The sequence below is a fragment of the Anomaloglossus baeobatrachus genome, chromosome 4, assembly GCF_048569485.1.
Source record: "Anomaloglossus baeobatrachus isolate aAnoBae1 chromosome 4, aAnoBae1.hap1, whole genome shotgun sequence".
NCBI classification, from domain to species: domain Eukaryota; kingdom Metazoa; phylum Chordata; class Amphibia; order Anura; family Aromobatidae; genus Anomaloglossus; species Anomaloglossus baeobatrachus.
This window is the reverse complement of record NC_134356.1, coordinates 572,067,746-572,093,266: the sequence shown is the minus strand read 5'-3', so window position 1 is coordinate 572,093,266 and position 25,521 is coordinate 572,067,746. Positions and strand designations below refer to the sequence as shown.

The 25,521-nt window shown below is 43.4% G+C and overlaps 1 protein-coding gene across 1 annotated transcript in view; it reads left to right on the top strand.

The window, feature by feature from the left end:
- ITGA11 (integrin subunit alpha 11) overlaps positions 1 to 25,521 on the top strand; it is a 234,144-nt gene that overhangs the window by 171,906 nt on the left and 36,717 nt on the right. Inside the window, exons 16-19 of the mRNA XM_075342870.1 lie at positions 2,424 to 2,590; positions 2,724 to 2,869; positions 8,750 to 8,860; positions 11,631 to 11,716. Coding sequence (XP_075198985.1) covers positions 2,424 to 2,590; positions 2,724 to 2,869; positions 8,750 to 8,860; positions 11,631 to 11,716 — 510 coding nt within the window. The remainder of the gene's footprint in view (positions 1 to 2,423; positions 2,591 to 2,723; positions 2,870 to 8,749; positions 8,861 to 11,630; positions 11,717 to 25,521) is intronic.

The following is a 25,521-nucleotide window of genomic DNA, read 5'->3' as shown; positions in this document are numbered from 1 at the left end:
TATGATTTCACGATTGGTCAAAATTGCATCAAAATCCCACAAACGTCTACCAGTCTATCATTCAAAGCACCTACTAGGCAGATTTGGGTTTAACCATCCACTTTATTCGTAAGATTAGGCAGAAATAATCCTGGTTGTAACAGGATATGTTCAAAAGACAACACAATTATCACTTCTTTGGTAAACCCTGCATCTAAACCTCTCTTTCAGATCATTAGGGGTGCTTCACACACAGCGAGCTCGCTGCCGAGATCGCTGCTGAGTCACGCTTTTTGTGACGCAGCAGTGACCTCATTAGCGATCTCGCTGTGTGTGACAATGAGCAGCGATCTGGCCCCTGCTGCGAGATCGCTGCTCGTTGCACACAGCCCTGGTTCGTTTTCTTCAAAGGCGCTCTCCCACTGTGACACACAGATCGCTGTGTGTGACAGCGAGAGAGCGACAAATGAAGCGAGCAGGGAGCAGGAGCCGGCGTCCGGTAAGCTGTAACCAAGATAAACATCGGGTAACCAAGGTGGTTACCCGATATTTACCTTAGTTACCAGCCTCCGCCGCTCTCACGCTGCCTGTGCTGCCGGCTCCGGCTCTCTGCACATGTAGCTGCATTACACATCGGGTTAATTAACCCGATGTGTACTGTAGCTAGCAGAGCAAGGAGCCAGCGCTCAGTGTTCACGGCTCCCTGCTCCCTGCACACACAGCTAAGCGGTGTGCGCTGGTAACTAATGTAAACATCGGGTAACCATACCCGATGTTTAGCTTAGTTACCAGTGTCCGCAGCTTCCAGACGCCGGCTCGCTGCTGGCTGGGGGCTGGTCACTGGTCGCTGGTGAGATCTGCCTGTTTGACAGCTCACCAGAGACCATGTAGCGATGCAGCAGCGATCCTGGTCGGATCGCTGCTGCATCGCTAAAGTGTGAAGGTACCCTTAGACTTGAATTTTAATTCCAAAAGGGAGGTACAAATTCTTCTCATATGCATTAATTGCCCTTGTGGTTCAATTGTTTGAGTGGGATAAGATAGTAACTGTCCCTCTTTGATAACGTATTACTCACTGAAGAGTGCCTAAGGGGTGCTTCACACACAGCGAGCTCACTGCCGAGATCGTTGCTGAGTCACGCTTTTTGTGACGCAGCAGTGACCTCATTAGCGATCTCGCTGTGTGTGACAATGAGCAGCGATCTGGCCACTGCTGCGAGATCGCTGCTCGTTACACACAGCCCTGGTTCGTTTTCTTCAAAGGCGCTCTCCCGCTGTGACACACAGATCGCTGTGTGTGACAGCGAGAGAGCGACAAATGAAGCGAGCAGGGAGCAGGAGCCGGCGTCCGGTAAGCTGTAACCAAGATAAACATCGGGTAACCAAGGTGGTTACCCGATATTTACCTTAGTTACCAGCCTCTGCAGCTCTCACGCTGCCTGTGCTCCCGGCTCCGGCTCTCTGCACATGTAGCTGCTGTACACATCGGGTTAATTAACCCGATGGGTACAGCAGCTAGGAGAGCAAGGAGCCAGCGCTAAGCAGTGTGCGCGGCTCCCTGCTCTCTGCACATGTAGCTGCATTACACATCGGGTTAATTAACCCGATGTGTACTGTAGCTAGGAGAGCAAGGAGCCAGCGCTAAGCGCGGCTCCGTGCTCCCTGCACATACAGCTAAGCGGTGTGCGCTGGTAACTAATGTAAACATCGGGTAACCATACCCGATGTTTACCTTAGTTACCAATCTCCGCAGCTTCCAGACGGCGGCTGCGTGCAAGCGCAGCGTCGCTTGCACGTCGCTGCTGGCTGGGGGCTGTTCACTGGTCGCTGGTGAGATCTGCCTGTTTGACAGCTCACCAGCGACCATGTAGCGGTGCAGCAGCGATCCTGACCAGGTCAGATCGCTGGTCGGATCGCTGCTGCATCGCTAAGTGTGAAGGTACCCTAAAAACAGTAGTGTTGATGGTTCCATCAAGATTCTTACAATTCTTCTGAGCCATAAACGAGGTGGTGAGTAAAATGTAGGCCTAACTCGTTAATGTCCAAATAATCAACAAATTCCTGAATCTTTTCCACTGTATTGGCCTGTAAAATCAGAATATTCTCAATAAACATCAACCACCACGATATCCAAGGTTCAGATGTCTCTGAAAACACAATGGAGCTCTCCCAGCAGCAAATTTACATTAGTGGGGGCACAAGAGCACCCCATTGCAGTGCCTCTGAGCTGGTGGCAGTAGTGTCCATCAAGAAAGAATAAATTATACTCAAGCATAAACTCTAAAAGGGTCAGCACAAATTCATAATATGTTCAATGATTTGGAATCTGATACCCTATAAAGATAGGTTATAAACATAAATCAGGACATATTTTGTGTTAAAAAGGTCAACAATAATGTAATGTAAAAAGTAGTCATTTCTCATGTGATATGTGTGTTTTTCAGGTCGCGCAGCATTATTCAAATCAATGCAAGTATCAGATTTGAGCCACCTAAAATCAACATTTTTAGCAAAGAATGTCGCCGAAATGGACGAGAGGCAACATGTATGTCAGCATTTGTCTGCTTCTCACCAGTGTTCAAAGCCCCACAGTTCCAAGGTCAAAGTGTTGGTCAGTAAACATTTAATCCCATTTTTATGTCGAATTTATGTCTAATATAATTTTTTTTAAAATAAAATACAAAAACGTATTTGTATGTGTCATAATATCGTTTATACGACTATTGTTCTTTATGTACTCCCAGCCATTAAATACAATGTGACAATTGATGAGAGGAGGTATACCCCTCGTGCTGTGATTGATGATATTGGAGGTGATAAGCACTTTGTTAAGACCATCAGAGCCACAAGTGGACATAGCCAGTGCCAGCAGCTCAATTTCCATGTACTGGTAAGTGGCAACCTGTTTGTCTGATGACTTTATTTTGGGTTCCGCTAATCAGCAAGCTAAATGTATATATACATATCCTAATCCTGAGCTGCTGCATAAGTCAATGATTATAGAAATCTAAAGAAAACTTTTTTTAGAGATTTTATTTTTAACCTGAGAAGGAAGACCACATTTACACCATTAAGTCAAGAAGAATGATTTGTTCTACACATCTGAATAATGCAATACACTGATTAAGGGCATTGTCAGATGAAAACAGGTGATCACGTTTCCCTGGCATTAGTGATAACTTGTTGATCGGTGGATGTCCAACCACTGGAAACCACAGCAATTAAAAGAACAGAGCACTTTTATCCCCATAAGTTCTGTGCTTGGATTTATCTGGCAGCGACATAGAATAGAGCAGCAGCTGGGAATCTGGTGAGCTGGTCCATTTTGCAACACAGATAAAAGTTGAAGTTTTGAATCCCAGTGGTCGGATCAACAAGGTATCACCTATCCATTGGATAAGTAATAACTTGTTTTTTTCACTGAACAACCTTTTTAAAAAAACTTAAAAAAAAAGAGCATTGGTAACTAAATATACATTGGCAAGCAAAAGGGTAACAATGTTTTGAACTTTTGATTTTCAGGCTCCAGATCTCACCATCCACTACAACTTCGAACATGAGACTACCTTCATTTTATAAACAAGGAGAGAAAGCGAAGGCAAACCATATAGTACTCAACTCGTAATATAGAAACCATATGTTACTCTTTTTCAGCTTTGCTGCATAATATTGTGTTATCTATTTAGGCACCTTATATAACTTGAAGACATGGAAAGGGTATTTATATGTTTTTAAAATTTGTTCAATAAAACTTTATCTACTTTTCTATATTATGAGCTGAGTACTATATGGTTCGCCTTCGCTTTCTCTCCTTGTTTACCTCATGTTTAATAGGCAAGTAGCACCCTCAGTACAATTATTTCTTTGTGATATAGTTGCTGTGCATTCCTATTCTCCTTCATTTTATAGACAATCATCTTGGCTATCTCATACATGAATTTGACTTTCAACTATTTAGCATATCATTAGTTATTAAGCTTCTTGTCATGTCACTGCATTGTTACTGTTTTGCTCCTGGTGGGGTAAAAATCTTTCCCCTGTATACTACAAATTACAACCTGTTCTCATATTCCCTAATCGCTCAGTGTGTTATTAGGTTGATTCCCAAGTTAAAGGTCATGGTTTTGAATTGAGGATCATTCATACAGATTTACCAAGAAAACTGAAACTGCATAATTCAGCTCATCAATAGCAGTCTCTCGGACAAGAAAATTGGCATAGTGCATCATGTAAGTGCCAAGACAATTGTAAGAATACGAAATGAAGGCCGTCCATCAATCCAAAAACTAAGATGTGAACGCGCAGACAAAATATCGGAGTCAACAAGTTTGCTCATCACAAGTTCTATTAGTTCTGCCACGACAAACACTGCAGTGGAGTTGGCTTGTGTGCTTCGCAATAGTGAGATCACAGATGTCCATTCAAGCACCATGCAACGCACGGACGTCTGGAATGGTGTGGAATGGTGGCTCGAAAAAAGGTGAAGAAGCCTCAACTTCAATATTGTTGGCTTAAAGGGGTTGTCTGACATAACAAAAATGTTTGAGTTTAAGCTAATCTGTGCTGTATTGTCATATTAATCACCCCTACATTGTTATTTTTTGTTTTCTAACTTTTGTTCCTCTTGAATTATACCTTTATTCTGTGCAGCTTCTTGTTTACATTCAGCTCCAGCAAACATGAACACTTCCTGTGCTGAACCCCCCAGTCACAGCTGCCACCACCCACCCCAGTGTCCAGCCCCACCCTCTGCCCGCCCCCTGCACACACATTCCCTGTCAGTATATTCTGCCCCAGCACTGACCTCTCATCACTACACGGCAGGACACTACAGGGCAGGACACTGCAGGGCAGCACATTACAGGACTCTACAGGAGAGGACACTACAGGGCAGCACATTACAGGACACTACAGGACAGGACACTACAGGGCAGCACATTACAGGACACTACAGGACAGATCACTACAGGGCAGCACATTACAGGACACTACAGGACAGGACACTACAGGGCAGCACATTACAGGACACTACAGGACAGGACACTACAGGGCAGCACATTACAGGACACTACAGGACAGGACACTACAGGGCAGCACATTACAGGACACTACAGGACAGGACACTACAGGGCAGGACACTACAGGACACTACAGGGCAGCACATTACAGGACACTACAGGGCAGCACAGTACAGGACACTACAGGACAGGACACTACAGGGCAGCACATTACAGGGCAGGACACTGCAGGGCAGCGCACTACAGGACACTACAGGACAGGACACTTCAGGGCAGCACACTACACAGCAGATCACTACAGGACACTACAGGGCAGGACACTACAGGGCAGGACACTACAGGACACTACAGGGCAGCATATTACAGGACACTACAGGGCAGCACAGTACAGGACACTACAGGACAGGACACTACAGGGCAGCACATTACAGGGCAGGACACTGCAGGGCAGCGCACTACAGGACACTACAGGACAGGACACTACAGGGCAGCACACTACACAGCAGATCACTAAAGGACACTACAGGGCAGGACACTACAGGGCACTACAGGGCAGGACACTACAGGACACTACAGGGCAGCGCACTACAGGGCAGCACACTACACGGCAGCGCACTGCACGGCAGCGCACTGCACGGCAGGGCACTACAGGGCAGCGCACTACACTACAGCATTGCAAATAACAGCCCCAAATCGGGCTCTGCACCCCACACCACATCGGGCTCTGCACCCCACACCACATCAGGCTCTGCACCGCATACACACACATCGGGCTGTGCACCGCATACACAAACATACATACACACACACACACATCGGGCTGTGCACCGCATACACACACACACACACACACACCACCCCATAGGGAGTACATACTCACCCGTCATCGGTCCCCGCCGCTCCTGCACGTTCGCGCGCTGTCTGTGCTCTAGACATATCAGCACAGTGGTGACTTCACCGCTGTGCTGAAGAGAGCTCAGACAGCATGCAAGATGAGAAGCAGCGCTGCGCTGCTTCTCATCAGCACTTTCAAATGTACCGGCATCTGTGATCTGTGATGCCGGTATATTTGAATGTGTGATCCTGAGCAGGGGGGTCGGTGCTGGAGCTGACACCATGGCAGCTGCCGCCAGGCCCCGCCGCCAGGTCACGGACCCCCACAGCAGTGCAGGGGGGAGGTGCGGGGGAATGTGTGGGAGGGTGCAGGGAAGGGGGGCGGGGCTCATCGCACTGTACAGCCCAGCAGGGAGGCGACATGCTGTTCCACATTTGCATGTCAACATGGCCCTGCCCATGTAGACATGAAATGACCGGAAGCAGCAAAATCGCAGCAGGAGCGGTCACATGACCGCTCTGAGCCGGGGGAGAGGGGCTGACAGCAGGGCAGGTAAGTGGTCTCTATCTAGCTACTTACCTGCCCCAATGTAGCCCCATAGGGAAATAATAAAAAAAGCAAATTAAGCCAGATAACCCCTTTAAGTTTGCAGAAAAATACATATAGTGGACAGTAGAAAATTGGAATCGTGAGATTTGGAGCGATGAAACAAAAGTCAATAGACTAGGCTCTGATGGGTGCAAAATTGTCTGGAAGAACCAAGGGAAAGGGGCTAATGCAGGGGCCTCAAAGATGCGACTGCAGGCTGCATGCAGTCATCAGACACAGTAGACCTCTTGATGATTCCGGCTCGGTTTGGGGGCCGCCGCCGTCAGTGGTGTATTTCAGTTCAATTGAAACATCTTATCAACGCCACTCAGAAACAAGCTCTCTGCACAGCTATACCAATTCCAGCCACTAGCCAATCAGAGGCCAGCAGCTGACTTCACTGTATGATGTCAGCTGCTGGCCTTTGATTGGCCGGAGGCCCCCTGGACTGGGCCACAATTGTGAAGGGGTCTACTGCGGGCATGAGCAGAAAAGAGGGTGCCGAGGGCAGGTGAGAAGAATCTTTTGTTATGTGTTTATGAAGAACAGCATAATAAGGGAAATTACTACAGAATGGCAGTCATTACTGCATCATAGGTGCCAGGATGGGACATTACTACAAGATGGGAATCAGGAAGGGGGACATTAATACGAGATGGGGACAATGATGGGCGATTACTACAAGAAGGGGACCAGGAAGAGGACATTACTTTAAGAAGGGGAATAGGATGGGGCATCACTACAAGATTGGGACCAGGAAGGGGGACATTAGTACAAGATGGGGACAAGGATGGGGCACATTACTATAAAAAGGAGACTAGAATAGGGCGCATTAGTACAAGAAGGAGACCAAGATAGGGCACATTACTACAAGAAGTGGACCAGGATGAGGCACATTACTACAAGAAGTGGACCAGGAAGAGGCATATTACTACAAAAAGGGGACCAGGATGAGGCACATTACTACAAGAAGGGGACCACAATAGGTACAATACTTCAAGAAGGGCATGTAAAAAGTGATCAAAAGGTGTGTAGAAAAAAATATGATATCACTAAAAATTTCACTTTGTCCTGCAAAGAATGCCCCCCCCCCCAAATTAAATTATTTTCTATGTTAGGTCCATATACCCAGCCAAGTTTGAGAACTCTGGGCTAACGGATCGAGAAATTGAAGGAACTGTCAAGTTCAGTGGAGAAAGGGATGGGTATGAAAAGGATGACATAGTGTTCAAGCAGGACAACGACCGAAAGCCTACGGCGAGATTGGTGAAGAAATGGTTCAATGATAATGAATTGAGGTGCTGAATTGACCTCCACATTCCCCAGACCTCAACCCAATCGAACACTGCTTAGAGTTGAAGAAAAAGCTTTATACATACCCAACTGAGCCCATCAGCATGCAGCAACATTGGAAATGTGGAGAGACATGGGATCAGATTTCGGTTAAGACATGCTTGAATTTGATCTAGACCATGCCTGGAAGGATTCAGGCTGTGTTGAAAAATAGAGGTGGATTTACAAAATATTAATAAAATAATAAAATTAAAATTTAGATTTTTAGGAGCAAAACAGTAACAATGCAGTGACATGACAAGAATCTACACAACTAATGATATGCTAAATAGTTTAAAGTCAAATTTATGTATGAGATAGCCAAGATGATTGTCTATAAAATGAAGGTAGTCTCACACTCATAGCTGTAGTGGATGGTGAGAAATTGAGCCTGAAAGCCAAGAATCCAAAACATTGTTACCCTTTTGGTCATCAGTGTACAAACTGTTTCCAGAAATCAATCTAAATCTCTAGTTTTGCTACTGCTATAGTAAAAATCTTTACTGATGCTGATATTGAAAAGATGTCTTCTGCAAAAGGACAAGCTTTACGATAAAAAATGTCATTGGAGCATGGGTGTACATATCATTATGTGCTTACAGAAAGGTTCCGCGCTTCGGGTTGGTCCTTTTCCTGTTGCTACTGAGAACTTATAAAGGATTCCCCAGTTGAGGGCTCTTTCACACATCAGGTTTTTTTTTTTTATACGTGTGCTATCCGTTATTTTTATAGATAGATCCATTAAAAATATTGGGACTTCTCATATGTCCTTTTTAGAAAACCAATTTTCTTCATATACGAAATTGGCCTTTTGGGAATGGCAATAACTGCAAGCAATGAAAAGTGAGCAGACAATCATACAGCAAAAAGGGGCACTGATTTGATCTTTGCAATGAAGCTTGTTCACATCTGTGTTCTCCACTGCTATTTAACAGGTCTTGAATATTTCTACATGTTATTCTGTGACTTTTTGTGATATCTGACCCTTTTTCTGTAGGATACTGCAGATTATGTGAAGCCTATTACATTTTCCTTGGAGTATGAACTAGCATTTCCAGAGCAAGGACCTGTACTGGATGAGGGTTGGCCAACATCTCTCAAAGTGTCGGTATGTTATTGATTTAAAAAAAAAAAGTTCAGTAAAGAAATATAAAACCTAATGAAAAAAAAAAATAGAGACAAAGAAACTAAATTTGGCATATGCAGAAGTTTGGGCATAAGTTAATTTTTTCCGCTATGACAAGTTTAGCAAATACACAGTAACTGCGCACTAAAATCTACAGCTGCAGAAGTTTTATGAACATATTTCTGTTGAATATTTCCAGGGGATGAGATTTTATTGACTAACTTTATAGAAAGTTTTGCATCTGTTCTGAAGAGCACGCAGGGCCATTCAATTTTAGATTCGTAAAAGGTCAAGCCAGCAATCTTTAAGAATAATGTAATTTGTCATTGTGCAAAAAAAACCAACTATTCTATTAGAGTTGATGATCGTAATGCCCTGTTTCGGCATTCAGTCTGGTCCTTCATGGAAACCAGACAGGGAAGACATCACTTCTGGGCCTGTATCCTGGGTCTTTCCTGCATTTACTAGGTCAGGACTAGGATAAGTCCACATAACAGTCCTGCGCAGGTGCACTTCTCTCTACCCTGATGAGGGCAGAACAAAGTATTGTAGTGCGCATTTGCGGAGAAAGGCCAAAGTACGTCTGCACATGCGCAATACAACACTTTGCTATGCCCTCGGCAGGGCAGAAAGAATTGCACCTGCGCAAGAGCACAATGGAGGACACTGTGTGGATGACGCTTCATCCAAACAAAGCATGAAAAGAGGAGGAGCCAGGTCAAAACCAGCTGGACCAAACGGAGCAAACTGTCCCATATGTGAGAATAATAAGTTATTTTTTACATCATGCAGAGTGGATTGGGTACATATATGCAGCCTTCTAGAATGCCATATGAAAGGGCTTACGGGTGGTGACCGCACCTTATATGGAAAAACCTGATAACAGGTTCCCTTTAACGAACTCCCGCCCAGGGCACTCACTTCATCTCATGTTCACCATAGCCAGTCACTTCTCTGAGTTGTAAAATCCAGGCTGTACTGCTTGGCATTCTGTCTGAGGACTCTTCTCCAGTCACTCACTCTGTACTTCAGTCAATTCTCTTTCTTTCTCCCTCTTCAGGATCTTGATATCTTCTATCTCACTCTCCATTCACTGCACAGGCATGTGGCTCTGTTCTCCAGTCAGACTTTAGGTCTGTCACTACTGCATGCTGAGCCCTATCTCCCCTCCTGACCCATCACTGTTCCCTCACTCTAGTCCCTCCCACTCTTGGCTAATCCCAAACATTAACTCTATCACTCCCTGCTGTCAAGCATTACACATTCAACATCATTAATGCATGTCACAGTTCACATAACAACACTGATGTGTTCAAGGGGAAACGCTGCGGTTTGTCTATCTCCTTATAAAGGTATACAGTTCCTGGTATATACAGATAGATACAAGTGAATATTTTTATATTCTGATGTGGGCATACATAGCCTAAAACAATCCTAGTCTATCCTCATATTAAATTACCTTTGACTTCTATAATAATAAACATATATCTGAAAAAGTTAGGCCTGCCATGTAGGAAGAAAAAAATAAAGAAATATAATGTAAAACCTTACATAACTTAAGTTTGGGCTTTGGATCAAACAGAAGAAAGCATAGTATGTGAGAAATAGAGCAAATGAGGTTCCTTCTTCCGTCAAGCATGCTGGAGACAATGTTAAGATTTTTGGCCAGTTTTGGAGTTCTAAGATAGAATACAAGGACTAAAGAGTCAAATTGAATGGATCACACACATTACTTATATTACGTGAAATTGAATTAATTTCAATTCAATGTTCTGAAACCCATTCGATTTTACTTTATAAATTCAATGCTCTACTACTTATTAGACCGTTACCTAATTCTGTGACTGTTTCCTCACTTGGGAGGCAGGGACAGAACACAATGCTGCAAAAAAAAACAACTATCATTGTGCTTAGTATTTAGAGGTATGCAGCCAAATAATAGAAAGAAATTGATATTAATGATGACCATGTGTTAACAATATCCATGAACAATTTTAGCAAAAAACACTTCCAGTACTTCGTAGGATTTTAACATAAAAAATGACAAAAATGTGTCTATAGTGGGTGGTGGGGTTGACTCTCCTAACCCCCACCAATTAGCAGACAACAATATATATTCACAAAGCGCCACATGTGGCCATATCAATTTATGCAGCTAAATTCCTTTAAGACCATGTACCGATGTGCAACTGTGTCTGCAGCACTATTAAAGGGGCTGCAGTGCTTCAGTGACGGGGCTGGAAAGTCCTTTGTACAGAACAGGTCATTGTGCAGGGAGTGGGAGGAGATGAGCTCTGAGCATAACTTATTGTGAATGGTAGATTTTGTGTTATCAGTAGGGAATAGCGAACCCGAATGGTAAAGGTCATACCAGATACCAGTACCAGATACCAGGTGTCTGGGGTTCAAACTCAAACACGGACTTTTAGAAAAAAGGGAGAACCCTGTAGCAAATCCGCAACATGTGAACTACTCTATTCTTGGTAAAGAATTATTTAGACCACTGATGCAGCCATACACAATTCGTCATTATCCAAAATCAGAACAATCATGAATCAAATGAAAATTTCAGACAGAACCAACCGTTTTATAGATGATAACTGGTGTGATTGGGGTCTAACATGATCATCTGCTGGTAAATTCCATCCACTGAATATCGACTTTTATCAGCTTCTCATGTGTTTTGTGGATCCTCCTCTTCATTATATCAGAAATTATGTCCTGGATGATTATGACTTTTCTTCTGGTTCAGGTCCCTTTCTGGAATGGATGCAATCAGGATGAGCGTTGTGTACCCGATCTCTCCTTGGATGTGAAACACGATATTCCAACTGCATTGTGAGTCTATGCAATGGCTAACACTTATATCAACCACTATATATAATTTATATGATGTAGCATGAGCAAGTCACATATACAGAAATCTGATACCCCTGCTAACTGTACACGATGTCATGAGGAGTCTGCCGTTGTGCCATGTAAAGTATTGTCTATGTCCTGTAATTACTGGATTATTGTTATGTACTGAAATTTGTTTAAAGGGAACCGATCACCAGGTTTTTCCCTTATGAGCTGCGGCCACCATCATTGAGCTCTTATATACAGCATTCCAGCATACTATATATAAGAGCCCAGGACGCGCTCTATAACGTAAAAAACAGCTTTATAATACTCACCTAGAGGTCAGTCTGGTGTGATGGGTGTCGCTGCTCGTGGGTCCGGCGCCTCCTCTCTCTTGTGATTACCGTCCTTCTTCTTCTGAGCCCCGTGTGAATAACACGCCCTATGTCATCCACTCAGAGGCCTCCATTGCAGTCCTGCCTAGACACACTTTGATCTGACCTGCTGAGAGCAGATCAAAGTATTCTAATGCGCAGGCACAAGGAAAGGTCAAAGACCTCCTGCGCTTTCCAATACTTTGATCTGCCCTGAGCAGGGCAGACCAAAGTGCACCTGCGCAGGACCTCAATGTCGGCTTGTGTGTCATGCACACGGACCTCAGAAGAAGGAGAGGCGCCAGACCAAGACCAGTGACACCCATCGGACTGGATCGCACCATAAGTGAGTATCATCAAGGTGTTTTTTACTATATACAGCGGCCTGGGCTCTTATATACAGTATTCTGGAATGCTGTATATAAGGGCGGACTGGTGGTGGCCGCAGCTCATAATGGAAAAACCTGGTGACAGGTTCTCTTTATTCTGTAGAAATTGTAAGTCACCAGACATATATAGATTGCCCCAGGTTGCCATATACATTAGGTAGAAGGTGATTGATGGTTGAACAACCATAATGATATGTTCAGTCATAACATCAACTCTCTGCCTGTGCACTAATGAGACCAGAGCAGCTGAGACGTCACATTGGTGGGAAACAAAAACATTGATATAGGATGTAGTTTGTTTAACCAGTTCAGTATAGTTCCTGGTACAAGTAAATGATATCTTGAAGTAACCCGCCATGCCAATGCTAAGAAATCAAGCTTTGAAGCCACATACTAATTAGTATGGAAATGTGTTAGGGTCGTGGCAATGCACTCTGAGTGCAGAAACACATCCCAAGTGCACTTCTAGGCAAAATTACAAGTAGCTTTAAAACTTTCACATCTAAATACAAAATTAGGTATCCTTTTTCTTTGTCGTAGTAGGACCTATAGAGCCATACCACTAATTTCCATAGCAAAACCATTCTGACAGGTTCCCTTCAATTTGTGGCTACCAGAGAAGATAGGTACTGCTTCCCTGGGGGGGGAAACAATAGAGATGAAGAGAAAAAAATCCAACTAATTCAAAATAATTTCCCCTGCTAAGATCATCATATGAAAATCTACCGTCCATGAACATGATTATACTGCCAGTGATGAATGTGATTACTACAGTAGAGTTATCCCTGGACTCCGCACGCAACCGCTCAGAATCGTCAGCCACATCTATAGTAATCATTATTTTCATATAGGACATTTTGTAGCTTTACCACAAAGCAGAGTATAATGATACTGTAATCTTCTCACGAAACTGATTGTGTTTCCAGTGCAGATGGAAAAAATATATCTTTGATATATGTCGTCTGGAAAAAAGTCAAGGGCCGATTCATCATTTATGCGTGGGGGGAGAGGGGCGATAAATCACTTTTCTTTTTTATTCTATGGTATTTGTTGACTTTTTTTTGCACTAAATTCTTCAAAATGGGACGTGATTTAATGATCTTTTTGTCTTTCCATTATTTTTTTTTTGCGCCTTTTTAAAGCAAAATGTGTGTTTTGTTATAATGTCAAATGCAACTCTGACATTTCATAGTTTTTCTAAGGTTGCAGGTAGACATAAGTCCATTGAGTTCAACCTATAGCCTAACATGTTAATCCAAAGGAAGGTAACAACTCCATGAAGCACATGGTAGTTGCCCCATATTGAAGGAAAAATTATTTCTTGACTCCACATACGGCAATCAGACTAGTTTCCTGAATCAACGTCCCATCACAAAATTACCGTAGTGCCCATATGCTGTAATAAATATATTTTTTAAGTAAGATATCCAGGCCTCCTTGAAACTTTTATTGCAAACCAACCATTACAACATCATGTGGCAGAGAGTTTCATAATCTCACTGCTCTTACAGTAAAGAATAGCATTCTGTGATTATGATTAAATATTCTTTCCTCTAGATTAGGGGTATTTTTTTGGGCCACAGGCCACATTGTGGTCCAAGGGCAACAAACATTTTTAAAGGGGTACTTATATGAATACATCACCAGAACCACCTTCAGTACATAAACAGATCACCAGAAACATTTGAGGAGGATTTGGAAAGTTTCTACATAGTTTTTTTTCTCCAATAACATCAGTGTGGACATGTACTAGTTAAACTGAGTTTTTGGAACAGAAACGCAAGAAATCCTCCTCATAAAAATACTCAACACTAAGGGGGGCTTTACACGTTGCGACATCACTTCCGAAATATCGTCGGGGTCACGTCGTTAGTAACGCACATCCGGCGCCGGTAGCGACATCGCAACGTGTAAATCCTAGGTGCGACGATAAACGATCGCAAAAGCATCGAAAATCGGTGATCTGTGTAGTGTCGTACATTTCCATAATGTCGGGTCGACCGCAGGTACGATATTGTTAGTCGTTCCTGCAGCTCCACACATCGCTGTGTGTGAAACCGCAGGAACAACAAACATCTCCTTACCTGCGTCCTGACGGCTATGCGGAAGGGAGAAGGTGGGCGGGATGTTATGTCCCGCTCATCTCCGCCCCTCCGCTTCTATTGGTCGGCAGATTAGTGACGTTGCGGTGACGTCTCTGTGTCGCCGAACGCACCTCTCCCTGGAAGGAGGGATAGTTCGGCAGTCACAGCGACATCGCCGAGCAGGTATGTGCGAGTGAAGCTGCCGTAGCAATAATGTTCGCTACGGCAGCAATCACCACATATCGCATGTGCGACGGGGGCGGGTACTATCGCACTCGGCATCGCTAGCCGATGCTAGCGATGTCACAACGTGTAAAGTACCCCTTAGAGATTAGAGATAAAATTTTAACATAGCCATGAAGCGGGTTATGGATTGCTTCATGTGTAGAAGATCAGAACCATAAGGAACCTCAGTACTGAGGAGACATAGTCAGTATCACAAATAAATATTTACATGCAACTACCTTATAGCTTACATTTTAATTGATTGGAGTTGTTATCCTAATTGTCTCCACGTAGTACAGATACCATGATGAGATTTCATGCCCAGAGTTCATCTCTGCAGACTTCCCTCTTCTCTTCTCCGCCTTCAGCAGCACATCCCAACACCATTCCCTTGAAAGATAAATCATTATACTGCCTGTAAAATAAAAATAGCTCACATGCTGCGCCCCTAAATAGATAATTGCCCCTACTGTGCTTCCTGTACAAATTATCCCACCATCCACACTGGTCCTCTCCAGAATATCCTCTCACACTGCCCCTTTCTATAATAGAGAAAAAAGGAGCCATCATGATCTGAAAATGGCATGCATCATAGAAAAAGTGCAAATTCACAGATTTATTCCAACTGTACTATAATAAAAGAATGAGTTTTTTAGCAAATAATTGGTCAATTCTTTGAGCCTGCCAATGTCACAGCAAATCTCAATAGGGGGGTCCTACACTATATTATGTATTTCATGTGCCATGCGGCCTCCTAGATAAACTTAAATGCAGAACCATAATGGAGCACACATACCTGTAACCTGTATATAGCCGCTTCCATGTTGCAAAAGAGGCAATTGTGGACAGAGACCAGCCAATCTCATTTATATTACAGTACAGTTGGAATAAATCTATGAATTTGCACTTTTGATATGATGCATGCCATTTTCAGATCGTGCTGGCTCCCCTCTCTCCCTGTTTGGTTGTAGTTATGCTACAAATGTCTGGTGGCTGGTCACCACCATGCTATGCACGCCTGATCTTGGTTTGCAATATATTCCTCCTGTTGGTAGCTGTACACATTCAGTTGCCTCACCCTTTTCCACAGGCATTGCTAATTAAGCACCATTCTTGGATCTGGTCCGCCTTTATCAATGGTTGCTGTCTGGCACTGGGAGGGTCAGTTGTGATATAGTCCTGGTATGTGTAGAGCTTGCTCCACATGCTGGGACCTGGGCTGCTCCTTATCCACAATTGCCTTTTTTGCAACATAGAAGCGGCTATATACAGGTTACAGGTATGTGTGCTCCATTATGGTTCTGCTTTTAACTTTATCTAGGAGGCCGCATGGCACATGAAATACATAATATAGAGTAGGACCCCCCTATTGAGATTTACCGCGACGTTGGCAGGGGTGGCTCAAAGAATTGATCAATTATTTGCTAAAAATCTCATTTTGTATTATAGTACAGTCGGAATAAATCTGTGAATTTGCACTTTTTTTATGATGCATGCCATTTTCAGATCGTGCTGGCTCCCCTCTCTCCCTTTCTATAATGTCATCTCTGATACACTCTTCCTTTCACTATAATATCCTGCCACACTGCCCCTCGCCCTCTCCAATGTCGTCCACCACACTGCCTTTCTCCATAATATCCCCCACACTACCCATCTCCACAATGTCATCCCCCCACACATCCCCTCTTCATAACATCTCCCCACACTGCCCCTCTGCATAAAATCCCCCCCACATTACCATTCTCCATAATGTCATCCCCCCACACTGGCCCTCTCTATGTTGTGCCACCCACACTGACCCATCTATAATGATGTCCCCACCACACTGCCCCTCTCCATAATGTTGTCCCCCCCCACACTGACCCTCTCCATAATGTTGTCCCCCCCACACTGACCCTCTCCATAATGTCATCCCCCCACACTGCCCCTCTCAATAGTGTTGTCCCCCCCACACTGCCCCTCTCCATAATGTTGTCCCCCTCACAATATCCCTTACCATAATATCCCTGTTTTTTTAAATTATTTATCTAAATAATTTAAAAAAAAAAAAAAGCCGCATGGGGTCAATTGTATTTTTATACAAGATAACACACACAGCTGGGGGATGCAGCCTCAAGCTGACTGCTTTATCTGTGCTGGGTATCAAAATACAGGCGTCCCTATGCCATTTTTTCCAATTCCAATTATTTTTTTATTTTCACACTCCACTTTGGGGACCCAGATAGGTAGTGTGAGGGCAATAAATCACAGACATTAGCATGCCAGCAGTCTGATTGCAAAGAATCATAGATGCTGTCACAGAGGCACAGAGGGTGGGCAGGGGAAGCAGTAAGTATTCATAAGCTTTAATGAGCATATTCAGAAGCAGTGTGACAGCCTCGTAGAAACTCGGTAAATATAACTGTCCTACTTTAATCCCCAATTTGCTTCCTTTTGCAGCCCCCTAGCCCTTACTACCACCATTTTATAGCTCTTAAGTTCGGATCCCTTAGACTGATATGGGGTTCGGTGTTCAGGTCAAGTCCGGTTCTGAATCAGACTTTTTGTATTTAAGTCCAGCCGGAACCACTGAACCTGAACATCTGCGGGTTCGTCCATCTCTAGTAGTAACCCCTAACTTGTTAGACAGAACAAGATTTTATTAACAAAGCCATATATCACATTATCTGACAAGTTTTGGATTGCTACATTTGTACAGGATCAGAACTAATATGAATACATGAATTGAGCACCAGAGCCACCAACAATACATTAATACATCACCAGAAACACAAACAGTACAGAAACATATCACCAGAAAAATAACAAAATACAGCATCACAACCGTCATAAGTCAGGAATATATCACTAGAAATACCATCAGCACATGAATACAACACTAAAACCACAAACAATACATTAACACAGAACCATAACCCACATCAGTACAAGAATATATCACCAGAACCGCAGTTACAGAAATACAGCAACAAAACCACCATCAGAACATAAATACTTCACCAGAAGCACCATCAGTACAGGAATACATCACCAGAACCATCATCACAACATGCATACATCACAAAACTTGGTATATCAATTAATTGTAATGTTAGATCAGTCCCATATATGGTTGAACCACATCAACCGACAATTCCTAGTTTGTCCTTTACCATGACAAGGAGATACTGGGAGTGTTTATTAACAGTCATCATCAGACTACAGACAAACAAGAACCACAGTACTGATAATGCAAATAAATAAAAATATCTATCCAATGATGTGCAAATATCTATCCAATGATGATGGACATCATTGGACATCAATCTATCCAATGATGTCCAATGATAATTGCCCCTAACTGTGCTCCTTGCACAAAATATGACTTCCACATTATCCTCTTATGGTACAAGGCCTCGACACTGTCCTCGCCTTTCAATACTGGGCACCCTATTCAAACTTCCCACCACACGTTTATCCTCCCATCATGTGCCCTCACACTTTTCTCCACCCATACTGTACCCTCACATTTTTCACACTTTTCTCTCCTTTTACTATTCCCTCACAATTTTTCCCCCATGATGTCCTTTCAAACATTTCTCCCCCACATACTGTCCTTTCAGACTTCATTCTCATACTATCCCTTCACACTACACCCACACTGACCCCTCACACAGTTGTCCTGCTATTCTGTCCCCTCTCACATTAACCCCCATATTGTCTCCAGACAAAGATTCCCCCACCAATAACACTCCAGATTCTTTGATGTTATTGGAGCATTTACCTTGCCCCCCATCCATTAGCTCTACAGCGCAGGAAGGAGGTGAGCAGCATGATCAACAGATCTGATTACTCTGCTGATATCGCTTTGACCTGAAAGTGCCAGCGGTTAGAGGTTTAATTGTACTTGCACTAAAAAGATGTGAGGCAGCGTTTAATATGTGCTTTGAGCTGACTGTAAGTTTAACAGCCGGTGCAGAGAATGGCGAATCCCACTCCAAAATGTTGCCACTTGGGAGACGCTTCAGATAGCATTAGACAGAATGATGGCACCACTGAAATAAATATCCCGCCAGCCCCCCTACTAGATATGCTCTTGCCTTTGTAATTTTTATTCCCTAGTAAGGAGCTTAGTGCCTTTACTAGCACTAAGTATACAATGAAGAAAACCTGCAGTGTATGGAAAGAGAGACAGGTCTCATTACCATCCCACCTGCCACTCCATAAAAATACAGCCGCAAAAAGAACACTCATCAATGTCAGATGAAAAAAAGTTTGCTGAGAGAATCAGATTTTTATCTCACACAGTTTAGGTATCTGAATGAGATATACGCTACCCTTTTATTTATATAGTGTACTATACTATACTTTATATACTGTATATACACAGTACTAGCAGATGTGGGAAAAATGCTGTAAATAAAGGCCCCGTCACACACAGTGATATCGCTAGCGATATTGCTAGCGAGCATACCCGCCCCCGTCGTTTGTGCGTCACGGGCAAAACGCTGCCCATGGCGCACAATATCGTTAGGAGCCGTCACACGGACTTACCTACCTAGCATCGTCGCTGTGGCCGGCGAACCGCTTCCTTTCTAAGGGGGCGATTCGTGCGGCGTCACAGCGGCGTCACTAAGCAGCCACCCAATAGAAGCGGAGAGGCGGAGATGAGTGGCCGTAACATCCCGCCCAACTCCTTCCTTCCTCATTGCCGGAGCCCGCAGGTAAGCTGTAGTTCGTCCTTCTCGATGTGTCACACGTAGCGATGTGTGCTGCCTCGGGAACGACGAACAACCTGCGACCTCAACAATCAACGATTTTTTGAAAAGGAAAGACGTGTCAACGATGGACGATTTGGTGAGTATTTTCCATCGTTAATGGTCGCTCGTTGGTGTCACACGCAACAACGTCGCTAACGACGGGGTCACAAATCCGTGACCCCGGCGATATATCGTTAGATACGTCGCTGCGTTTAACGGGGCCTTTAGAATGCTTTACAAAATCGATGTGTTAATAGATTAGTTTTATGAATGAAAAAATGGAAAGTAAATGAACAGAAAAGAAATGTAAATCAAACTAATATTTGGTGTGACCCCTCTTCAAAGCAGCATCAAACCATCAATTCTAGATACACGCACACAGTTTATGAAGCCACTCGGCAGGGAGGTTGTTACAGATATTCTGTGGATGTCGCTTGTGCAAATCCTTCTGTCTCTTCATGTAATCCTAGAAAGACTCCATGATGTTGAGATTAGGCCTCTGTGGTGACCATATAATCACTACGAGGACTCTTCTTTTTCTTTACACTGAATGTCTAGTTTTTAATGACATTGTCTGTATGTTTGTGGTCATTGTCCTGCTGCAGAATACATTTTCAGCCAATCAGATGCCTCCCTGATTGTATTAGATGATGGATAAATATCTCCCTGCATTTTTCAGGATTGAAGACAACCTATTAATCCATTCCTGACCAAATCCCAAATTCCATTTACTGAAGTGATGCCCCAAACTCCACCATGCGTCACTGTTCCTTGCAGATATTGATTACTATACTGCTCTCCAACCATTTGCCTAAAAAATTGCCTTCTGTTACAGTGAAATATTTAACATTTTGACTCATCAGTCCAGACTACCGACTGCCATTTTTCTACACTCCAGTCCTATGTTTTCATGCATAGTTGAGTCACTTGGCCTTGTTTTCATGTTGGAGGCATGGTTTTTGGCCGCAAGACTATTTCTGGCCAGACTTCTCTGAACAGCAGATGGATGTGTCTGGGTCCCACTGGATGCTGCCAGTTCCGAACTGATGGCACTGGTGGACATATTCCAATTCCGAAAGGAAGTAATTATGTTGTGTCTTTCATCTTCTGCACTAAGTTTCCTTGGCTGAAAACTTTCCACAGACATCAATGTTTCTCATTTCTTGGTCCCCTCAATGCTGAGAAATACAGGCAGATACTTAACCATTGTGTCATAGGGTCAGGGAAGTGACTGACTGCAAATTTATTCTGCAGCAGGATGACAACCCCAAACATACAGCCAATGTCATTAAGATTTATCTTCAACATAAGGAAAAACAAGGAGTCCTGGCAGTAATGATATGGTCCCCACTAGAGATGAGAGAACCTCGATATTGAGATCACGGCTCCATGGGGACTAGAGTTGAGCAAACCTCAGGCTCCAGGCTTGGGGTTTGGGCTCGAAAAATGGCGTACAAATCCCCATGGTATCGCGCTGTGCTTGTATCTGAATGATTACCTGCTTTGTGTGCTCTGCTGAAAGTGTTTGTTTGTCGCAAATTAGACTTTCATTCATCATACTGAGCTGTTTTGTTCATATAGAATTTAAAAACAAAACAAATCCCTCTTTGCTCTGGAAATGTTTTGCTAGGGGCCTAAAGCAAAACATTTCCGGAAGTGGGTGGGCGTTTTTTTTTCTTAATTAATTCTCCGTGAAACAAAGCAGCTCAGAAAAAGGTCAAGCAATCCAGCAACATGTCCAGTGATAAAAACTAATTCTTTAATCCATACGTTTAAAAAGGTTTAGTACATGATAAAATATGAGTCCATGACCCAGGCAGGGTAGGGATCGCTTATGCATTTCGGACTATACAGTCCTTACTCATAGCAACAAAGCAGCTCAGTATTTTGAATGAAAGCCTAATTTGCAACGAACAACCACTTCCAGCAGCGCGGACAATGCAAGTAATCACTCAGATACAAGCACAGCGCGATACTCACTACAGGGATTTTTACGTCATTTTTCGAGCCCGAAACCCGAGCCTCGAGCTTAAGGTTCGCTCAACTCTAGTCCCCATGGAGCCGTGATCTCAATATTATTGAGACTGTCTATGATTACATGAAGAGACAGAGTTTCATCCACAAAAGATCTGTCGTTAGTGCTCCAAGATCTTTAGAAAGACTTCCCTGCCGAGTTCCATCAAAAGTTGTATGCAAGTGTATCGTGAATAATTATTACATCATTATATTATATACATAATTATAATTGATGCTATTTTAAAGGCAAAGGGTGGTGACACCAAATATTGATGTGATTTAGATTTGTCTTTTGTTCTTTTACTTTATTTTTATCAATTAACAAACTGTAAACTATTAACACTTCTATTTTTGACGACATGCCGACTTTCCAGATTTTCTGTGTATATATACAATATTTAGAATTATACATACTGTATAAATTTTATTAATACTTTTTACTTTTCTCTTTTCTTCACTAGAATAACTAATCCAGACTGTTTCAGTTATTCACATAATGAAGCAGAGATTTATTGAGAACACATGTTTCTGCAATGTAAATGTTTCCATCATTCCTTCTGCACGCTAAGAAAAAGACACAGTAGCGCACAATGAACTGTTTAAAGTATACTGTTACATGACTCCTCTGTCTAGATCTGCCATCCTCACATTATTTCACAACAGGTCTCACTGGTAGTTAAACAGACGTCAGTTAAAGAGCAAATAATCCAAAAGGGCAAATTTATCTTATTTCATCCAAATAATTCTCTTTTATATTTCTTAAGTGACTTTTGTATCATTTACTTAAACTCATTGAAACGGAAATAAAAACCTTTTAGTGCTATCTTACAGGAATCTGAGTAGGCAACTGATTTTATTTATTTATTTATTAAATGTAATCACTTATATAGCTCCATTACTTCCACAGCGCTTTACAGACCTTTCCATCACTGTACCCATTGGGGCTCACAATATAAATTCCCTATCAGTATGTATCAGTGGCGTAAACAGCATTGAGAAGGCCCCATACCAATGATCAGAATCGGCCATTATTATGGTTCTAGATTGCTAGGTTTTGCCAACCAGGACAGAAGAGAAAGAAGCACGACATTTTTAATGGAGGGGCTCGCTGGAGTAAAATGCGCCAAGTTCTTTAAAGGCCGCTTTACATGCAACGACATCGCTAACGAGATATCGCTGGGGTCACGGAATTTGTGATACACATCCGGCATAGTTAGCGACGTCGATGCGTGTGATACCTACGAGCGACCGCTAACGATCTGAAAAATGGAAAAATCGTTGATTGTTGACACGTCGATCCTTTCCCAAATATCGTTGCTCATTTTGGACGCAGGTTGTTCGTCGTTCCTGAGGCAGCACACATCACTACGTGTGACACCCCAGGAACGACGAACAACACCGTACCTGCGTCCTCCGGCAACAAGGTTGGAGTGACGTGAATGCGGCTGCTCTCCTCCCCTCTGCTTCTATTGGAGGCCCGCTGATTGAGGTCGCTGTGACGCCGCACGAACCGCCCCCTTAAAAAATAGGTTTTTGCCGCTCACAGCAACATCGCTAGGAAGGTAAGTCCATTTGACGCGTCCTAGCGATATTGTTCGCCACGGGCAGCGATTTGCCCGTGATGCAAAAATGACGAGGGCAGGCGCGATCGCTAGTGTGTGAAGCGGCCTTAAGAGGCACATGCCACTTAATGAATTAAGTGCATCGGTTAACCGGTGTGCATCTCTACCAGAAATGTACTTCAGTCAGGGACCGTAGTACAAATCAGGAGTAAACTACACCACTAAGGTGCCGTAACTTTTAATGAATATGATGAGAAAGTGTCACCCCACCCAGTCCCACCCCTGCTGTGCTCATATTGGCATAGCCGGACTGACATGTAAAAACTAAATGTCACAATATTTTTGCTAAAATTCTAAGTTGCACAAAATATTGTAATTTATTGTGGTGTTTTTTGACTCGCCCTCCTAGTTTTGTTATTACCATTCATGCTTTTTCTATGACCCTTGGGCTCATTTGCTGCACTCATAAGGCCAGTTTCACATATCCATTTTTCATGGTGCGAGTCCTGACTAAAATTCAACAGTCTCATGGGCATAATTAAGAGTCATGCTTTTGGATTCGAACCCTTGAGGCTGTGTTCTGTGGTGTGGTCCAGAGGACAGTGGAGCCAATCAGATACACCTTTTTTCAGGTGTTTAGTTTCTGTTACCCTTGCTTTAGTTCTATTAGGGAAATAGCTTTATTTATGTACTCGTTTGTCTGTCCAATCACCTTTCAGGTGTGGCTTCAAAGGGAATCTGTCACAGGTTTTTGACACCTCATCTGAGAGCAGCATAATGTAGGGGCAGAGATCCTGATTCCAGCGGTGTGTCACTTACTGGGCTGATTAGTGCAGTTTTGATAAAATCACTTGTTAATCAGCAGTAGATTATCATTAGAGGACTACTTGGTGTGCTGCCTGGTAGACTAGCATAGTCATGAGCTCTGTATAACTGCTAGATCTGCAGCAGAGAAAACATTGAATTTATCAAAATGAAAGCACACAGCTCAGTAAGTGACACATCGCTGGAATCAAAGTCTTTGTCTCTAAATTATGCTGCTTTCAAATTGGGGAGCAAACACCTGGTGACAGATTCCCTTTTAATACTTTTCCCCTGGTGGTATTTCCTGCTGGTGATATTCTCATTTTGATGTCCAGCCATATTGCTGTTTGTTAATGCCAGTCATTGGAGGATCAGCTAGGATAGCTCTCTGCTGTTTATGTTCTTTACTCTGCACCTATCTTCTGTTTGTTGTTAGTAAGATGGCGGCACATTCTTTAGCAATATACACCTTCTCTTGTATTTTGCTGTTTGTCTTACTCACTCTGGGAACACTTTCTATTTCAGTGAACCTTCCCTTCTGTAGGTAATTTGCACTCTGCTCTGCCCTACCGTTCTTGAGAAGGAACGTGAAGCACTCGAAGGCCAATGAGGCAGAATAGGTTGGAGTTGCCATTGTTTAGTCTATGGGCAGGGCTATTCCAACTCACACAGAAACCTATAGGGACAGCGGGGTTGGGATCTCTAGTCTGTACAGGAACTAAGGCGGCTTTCACACTACGTTTTTTAACATGCGTCATGAAAGTTTTTTAAACGCAAAAACGGATCCAGTGCAAATGTGTTTTCATTTCAATGCATTTGCAATGGACTCGCGTTAACATGCGTTCACCTGCGTTGGCGTGCATTATAATAAGGATCCAGCGACTTGCAGTTTTTTAACTTTTTTCAAAAACACTACTTGTAGCGTTTTTGAGCTGCATCCAAATACTGCAAATTGCTGGATCCTGACTATACTGCACGCAAACATATGTGAACGCTGGCATGCTGACAGACAGGATCCTGCTTGCTCTACTGAGCATGCCCAGAAACCATCCTCGCTTGATCAGTCTCTCTCTCCCCCTCCCTCTCTCCCCCTCCATCTCTCCCCCTCCCTCTCTCTCCTCCCTCCCCGGCCTGAGAGCGGAGGACGCTCGTAACCAAGGTAAATATCGGGTAACCGCGGGCTTAGTTACCCAATGTTTACCTTGGTTACGAGCCTCCGCAGCTGTCAGATGCCGAATCCAGTCTTTCACGTTCAGTTCCCCTCACTCCCGATCACATGACTCCAATGCCCGCCCATAAACTTAAAGTGACAGGATCCTGCAAAATAACACATGCGTTTGCATGCGTTTTTCTTTGCAAAAACAGGATCCGCTTTTGCAGTAAAAAAACGTTCATGACGCATGCTAAAAAAACGTAGTGTGAAAGCAGCCTAACAGGGACAGTTGCAGTTTTTAGTGTGTTACCTATATGGCTTGTAAGTCGCTACATGACCAGGCTTAAGGTCCAGTCACACTAAACAACTTACCAGCGATCCCAACAACGATAGGGATCGCTGGTAAGTTGCTAGGAGGTTGCTGGTGAGATGTCACACTGCAACGCTCCAGCGATC